Source organism: Oryzias melastigma, unplaced genomic scaffold (assembly GCF_002922805.2).
Source record: "Oryzias melastigma strain HK-1 unplaced genomic scaffold, ASM292280v2 sc00350, whole genome shotgun sequence".
Classification (NCBI taxonomy): domain Eukaryota; kingdom Metazoa; phylum Chordata; class Actinopteri; order Beloniformes; family Adrianichthyidae; genus Oryzias; species Oryzias melastigma.
The window spans coordinates 81635-88178 of record NW_023416948.1 but is presented as its reverse complement, the minus strand read 5'-3'; the positions used below and the strand labels follow the sequence as shown (position 1 = coordinate 88178).

Sequence of the window (6544 nt, the reverse complement as noted above, 5' to 3'; positions counted from 1 at the left end):
CGTCTCTGGATGTGCGCATGCGCAGCACTATCAGCCGCGGTCCTCATGGCTAACGCTGGTGTCAGCTGTAGTAAAACAGATTTTCTTCGTTGTGTGAGAGCAAACAAGGATACAAGTTTTAGCAACCCAACATTAAACCCCTAAGATTTTAAAAAAAAAAATATTTGGCGGCTGTATAGGGAGTAGTCTGGTGACAGGATCTAACGACACTAGCCAAGGACTTGTCTGACGACATGAGGTAACGACATGGGTAACGACAGGAGCAAACGACGTTAGCAACTGTTGCTAAGGACTTATCTGACGACAGGAGGTGACGACAGGAGCAAACAACAAAAGCAACGACAATGTAGAGTTTTCAAACTAAAGCAAGCTCCAAACGTCACAAAACAGATGCAAAGTTATCATCAAAAAAGCACAAAAGCACTGAAAATGTTGCTTAGTAGAGCACAAACACACTGAAAATGTTGCTTAGTAAAACACATACATGAACAAATAATCAATAAACGTGTTTAAAAGACATAGACAAAGGACCAACGACAAAGCAGTGGACGCAAAAACATATTTTTGGCACAAATGGAACCCCATACTTTCTATGCTAGAAAGTGTCTACTTCTAAACTGGATATCTGAGGATATTCCTTCAAAATCCCAATGGCAGAAATTAGTAAAGAACTATATCTCTCTTGACTATCTGACTGCACCAAAAACAGGATCTTTTTACAAAGAAATGGGAACATTTCTTAAAATATATTGGACTGGATATAGCAACAACTAATAAAGGAGCATTTGTGTTTTAGTTCCAAATATACATCCTGATTTATACTGATTTTCTTTATTTTATGTATGTATAATTTAAATGTATTTTGTGAAAACAACTAGATGCATATGAATTCCATCTTTGTATACAAGGGCCAGTTGTTTTTGGGTTTCTTTCAGTCTGTACACCTGTTTGTTTGTTTGTTTTGTTAATATGTCAAAATAATTAATAAATAGAGATTTAAAAAAAAGCGAAATCACATAGGCCACCTTAGACCACTCAGTGGGAAAAGAGGAGGGCTTGGAGGAAAAGTGTTACCCCGGGCTTACACCGCTAGCGTCAAGGCTCCGTTGCGTTGCGGGAGTGGACTAGCTACAGCCGAAGGCTTACACTGGCTACTGCTCCAGCCACAGCCTGTGAAAGCTCAGCCCAGACAGAGTAGTGCTGGATCTCTATGATCAACTTCTCGTCGTACATGGTTATGACTGACAACGCTGTGCTGCAACACACTTTGAGTAACCCGAAATTATGTAATGTTTACGACCCGCTGAAACCAGCGAGTTCAGCGGAAAGTTCGTTTTAATTTGAAAATATACCGGATGCACTTTAAATTCGCTCGCGTGGTTTCCAGCTAAAGTCGTGAATAGCCCCAACTTCACAGAAAGTGATGACGATCAGCTGCGGCGTCCATCAAAATTTGAACCAAACGAAAAGGATTCGCAGCGACGCAGAGGTCAGTCCTCAGACACAGGACAACGCCTGCAGTGGAAGTTCCTCTCACACTTTTAATGTTACGAAAAGACTACGGCGCACGCAACGGAGCCTTGACGCTAGCGGTGTAAGCGAGAGGTAAGCGCAGGATTAGGAGCAATGAAATAGAAAAAAATATAAAACATTAATATTCATTATAATCATGTAACACATTTCTCTATTAGATCCACCCAGTTCACAGGTTTGTCTCTTACTGGAACACTGCCTTTGGTGGAATGCAGTCCTGCAGGTATGTCTGCTGAGGGTTTCTGTCAGGAAGAGGGAAGGAAGAAAAAATGATGACCTCTCCAAAGCAGAAATGGAGAAGAAATTTGTACATCGGGCATGTTTATAATTCAAAAATAACTCGAAAAGTTTTGCTAAAGCTCAGAGTTTCCCATTTCCAAAATAATGTTAATTCCAGAAGTCGCTAGTTCTTCTAATATGTATTCCAGTTTGTGAATGACACAGAAAAGATATAGCTCCTTGAGAAGCTTGGCACTATTTTGACGAACACAGTATATAGATTGATGTCTCACCTTAAAGACCCACTCCAATGAAAACTGTTTTTGGTGTTTTAACGTGTTCTTGTAGATTTGATTTTACCACAAATATGTTTTGATGAAAGTTTGAAGGAGTTTGGTAAGGAGCTTTGGGTTTAAAATAATATGCTGAATCAGTACCTCTTTGTATGATTTGTTTTAATGTATAAAATCTTTTAAAGTTGTGAAATTTTTCTAAATGCGGACAAATGAGTGTATAAAGGTCTTTCTTTTATTCGTCTGAGCAGGAATCTGGATCAAACTAGTTCTTCTGGATAGCTCTACACTAATGTTAGTTTGTGTTCGCTAAGTGTCATAAACCAGCAGGAGAGTGTAAACTCAGAGAAAATTTCTGATAAACTTCTGCTGCTCTGCAGAAGATATGTCTTTAAAAAACAGCACAGGGTTCTTGATTTTTTTTTAAATAAAAACTGCATAATCATAATTTAAAATCCCCTACTGGGAATGATTTTAACATAGAAAAAACAGAGTTGGAGTGGAACTTATAAGAGCCTTAGAAACTTTATTTAAACAGTCTCTTTGATGCCATTTCATATTGAACACCAGTGGCTTCCTAAAATAAAAACGTTTTTGTGTCTCTTCTGTTATTACATTTTAATGATCAAGTTATTTCTACAGCTGTTTTCAAACACAACTGATGATGGCAAGAAATTGGATTGTCCTGATGGGTTAAGGAAATTGTTCGAATGAAATTTGGGACTGGTAGCTGGATCAGGACGTTCCAGAAAACATTTGTACCACATCAAAAGTGTTCTGGTTTCAGAAGCCACGCCTGCTGTGCGCTGCAACACAGACCTCAAAGACTGAGAGTCCTAACATTGAGGAGGAAGTCAGATAAAGACATCTCATAATTATGCAGGTTTAGGAGCTTTGCCTGTGCTGGAGGCAGGAAACTGCTCTGACCAGTATTGAATAAGAGTTCTTTGGTTAAAGAAGCTCTGCGGTGAGTTATTGTTCTCACGTAAACAGATGTAGTTCAAAACAGCTTTTTCGCAAAAACTATCAGTGACAGAATAGCAGGAATTTTTTACTAAATATGCCGTTCTTCCTCTAAGGAAGGGCTTGCGTGGCTCTGCCTATGGGTGGAGACTGAGTTTCCCCTCAGGGGCATTCTCTGGGGGCGGGTAAGACTGCACCCGGGATTTCAGCTGCTGCTGGGAGGTTGCATTTTTTCTGGAGCTCAGCGGAGATGGAGCTCCAGCTGATGGTTGCTTTGCTCCTGCTGCCGGCCTGCAGCGGACAGTCTGCCCAGCATTGCCACGGCCAGCCCTGCCCTCAGTACCAGATCCTGGAGGCCAACGGGGTAAGCCTCATTCACTAAAACCCACAGCAAAGAAGCTTTCAGAACATCTCAGCTTCTCTGCCTTTGTGTGCAGGACTTTGAGGTACGACAGTACCCCCCCACCGACTGGATCACCACTGAAGTAGAGGGCTCCGACTTACCTGCATTCCTTGCAGCAAGGTCTAGGCTTAAGGATTTCTGTGAGAAATCTCAAAAAGCTGGTGAGTTAATGGAATAACATTGACATTTTGCAGGGGAATACCTTGATCTAATTTGATAATGTTGTTTTACCACAAATATGTTTTGAGGAAAGTTTGAAGGAGTTCTTGGAAATTTTTTTTCAACTTTGTTGATTTTAAAGTTTTGGTAAGGAGCTTTGGGTTTAAAAGAATATGCTGAATCAGAACCTCGTTGTATGATTTTTTTTAATGAACAAAATCTTTAAGTTGTGATATTTTTCTAAAAGAAATGTGAAAGGCACCATTCTCGGAAAAATCCACAAAAAACTCAAGCTTGGCATTGCAAAAAAAACATAAGTCAGAGTGCAAAGATGAGGACGCCACAATCAAGAAAATGTGAAGTGGAAAAAACACTGCGACAGAACACTGAAACAGAGGAGCTCATATAGAACACAAACAAGTGAACCTACGTGTTGGTAACTGTGCGCCACTCCTAGGAGACTGACAGGTGAGGGGACGGAGCCCTTCAAGAAAAGCACAGAAAACGAAAAACAGAAGACTGACAGACTGTCATTTTTGGGAAATTTGAAAGATGTTCTTAGTTATGACTTTAGTAAAATGTACGTGGGTTAAATCTCTGAGGACTTTAAATGTATCCTTGACACTTTGGGACACCTACCCAGCAAACATTTCAAAGTGGGCCCTTATGGTTTACCTTTGGGCTGAATTGGTGGGCCCCAAGTGGGTTTGTCCACGGGTTCCATGGTGGCGCCATCTGTGTTTGCTGGCTTAGGTGGGGACTCAGTGATCTGGCTCGCTGGGCAGCAGAGCTCGCTAACTCGCTACGCTGTCTGCCTAGCAGCTTGTTAGCGTAGAGACCCAGATCACTGAGTCCCACGTTGAAATGATCGCTGGGTAGGTGTCTGCAGTGCACAGATGAAGCTCCACGGAGATGCTGGTGTTTTTACAGTTTCCCTTGTTTTAGGTCAACCATGCCCAGGCGCGTGGCCTGCCATCATCACTGTTTCTAAAGAGAGACAGGCTCAGAAAGTGACCTTGTCCTGGTATCTTCCAACTGAAACAAAGCTTCAGACCTTTGATACTTCGGTCACCCTGCAGCACAGAGATGCAGCCATCATCTTTGTCAGGTGAGCTCGTTGAACCACGAAGGAGACAGAAAACGTGGACAAACATTGGGGATCACAGAAGAGTAACATTCTTCTCCCTGCAGCTCCTTTGGTGGTTTTCCAGGCCTCAGCGGTGCCCAAGATCATGTGGAAATCCTTAAGAAGTCTGTGGCCAAGGTTGGGAGGAAATTTAAGTCCCACACTTTTACTGGAGCAGGTTATGACACATTTTTAGCTTCCAGTCACTACAATGAGGTCTGGGTGTATGCTGCCTGACAACAGATGACGTCATCTGTTGATAGCATTGCGTGATGCATTGTTCAGGTTTATTTTGTTCATCCTAATCTTTATAATACCTATTAAAAGTTTATTTGAAAACTCCCATAATTTAAGAAATTCCTTAGAATTATTCAGAGCCAGAAACAAAAGCTCTTCTGTTCTGCTTTCACCTGATTAAATGTATTTTAACAGCACTGCTGTGTGTCTCAGGAAATGTAAATTAAATAAATGTAATGTAAATGTAGGTGAAGAGTTTCAACTATTTTGTGGAGAAAGCAAAAAACTTCATGCTGTCTTGCTGTCCTTAGTTTGTTTGGGGCAAGGGTGGGGGGGTGTGTGTGCGCTCCTACTTCTTGATGAGTAATGAACATTGGTTCATTTCCATCAATCCATTTTTTAAACTTGCTTTGTCCCTTTCGGGGTCAGGGGCTGGAGCCTAACCACTCATGGGGTGAAGGCAGGATACACCTTATATAGGTCGCCAGTCTGTCACTGGGTTAATTCATTTCATATCTTAAAACCCATCTTTTTAAAACTGCTTTTAAACTTTAATTTTATTTCATAATTTGTATTTCCAACTTTAAATTGAATGTTTCTTATTACTGTTTTTTATGTAATTTGTTTGTTTTGTAAGCATCTTTGAGTATCTTTTAAAAGAGCTGTATAAATAAAATGTATTGTTATATTATAATATTTATTAATTTACTGGCCCTGCAACAGGTTGGCAACCTGTCCAGGGTGTACCCCACTGTTGCTCAAAAGTAGCCTTGTGACCCTGAAAGGGAGACACCAGATTAAGAAGAAGGATACATTAATATTAATTTATTGCCAAGAAAATCAACATTCTGATCACCTGGCCAGAGGTGACGGGATCCACAAAAATCAAAACACATGGAAATATGACTATATGGATCGATTTCTGGATGTCCTGAAATAAGAACACAAGGGGGTTAGTAATGGCTCAGAACGATAAGCCAATCAGACACTACAGTCTCTGGCAGTCTGAGGATTGGGAAGTGTCTTGTTCCTTGGGGAGGAATAATGCCCTCCTTATGGATGTAGTAGATGTGATTAAGCTGAATCCTCTAGAGTGAGTAGCTCTAAACTCAAAGCAAAGAGTGAGCAAAGGCTCGCTAAACAGCAAGAACAGGTTTTGCTCAGACTCGCAGACTGACATCCATTAGGTCATTACTTGGGCTGTGGTGCAGAGGGACAGTGGTCACCTCTGAATGCTCCAGGAGGCATACGGACCAGATGCCCGAGCCACCTCAACTGGCTCCTCTGGATGTGGAGGAGAAGCGGCTCTACTCTGAGCTCTCTCCGGGTGACCTTGCTTCTCACCCTATCTCTAAGGGAGCGCCCAGCTACCCTCCGGAGAAAACTAATTTTAGCCGCTTGTACTCGGGATCTGGTTCTTTCAGTCATGACCCAGAGCTCATGACTATAAGTGAGTACTGGAATGAAGATCGACCGGTAAATTGAGAGCTTTGCTTTCTGGCTCAGCTCTCACTTCACCACAACGGACCAGTGCAGCGACTGCATAATGACGGACACAGCTCCAATCCGCCTGTGGATCTAACGCTCAGATCTTCCCTCACTCATGAACGA

General features: G+C 41.7%; 1 protein-coding gene across 1 annotated transcript; it reads left to right on the top strand.

Annotated features, from left to right (window-relative positions):
• The first annotated feature begins 2924 nt into the window (after nucleotides 1-2924).
• LOC112142096 (heme-binding protein 2) lies at nucleotides 2925-5130 on the top strand. Its single transcript, XM_024265345.2, has 4 exons — nucleotides 2925-3372; nucleotides 3446-3572; nucleotides 4516-4678; nucleotides 4762-5130. Exons 1-4 carry the CDS (start codon nucleotides 3259-3261, stop codon nucleotides 4931-4933), a joined length of 576 nt encoding a protein of 191 aa, XP_024121113.1. The 5' UTR covers nucleotides 2925-3258; the 3' UTR covers nucleotides 4934-5130.
• The last annotated feature ends 1414 nt before the right edge of the window (nucleotides 5131-6544 follow it).

Excerpts from the sequence above, each read along its gene's own strand:
- LOC112142096 (XM_024265345.2), top strand. The coding sequence starts at position 3,259 with ATGGAGCTCCAGCTGATGGTTGCTTTGCTCCTGCTGCCGGCCTGCAGC. Across the intron at positions 3,573-4,515 it reads TGAGAAATCTCAAAAAGCTG|GTCAACCATGCCCAGGCGCG; the intron begins GTGAGTTAATGG and ends CCCTTGTTTTAG. Across the intron at positions 4,679-4,761 it reads GCAGCCATCATCTTTGTCAG|CTCCTTTGGTGGTTTTCCAG; the intron begins GTGAGCTCGTTG and ends TTCTCCCTGCAG.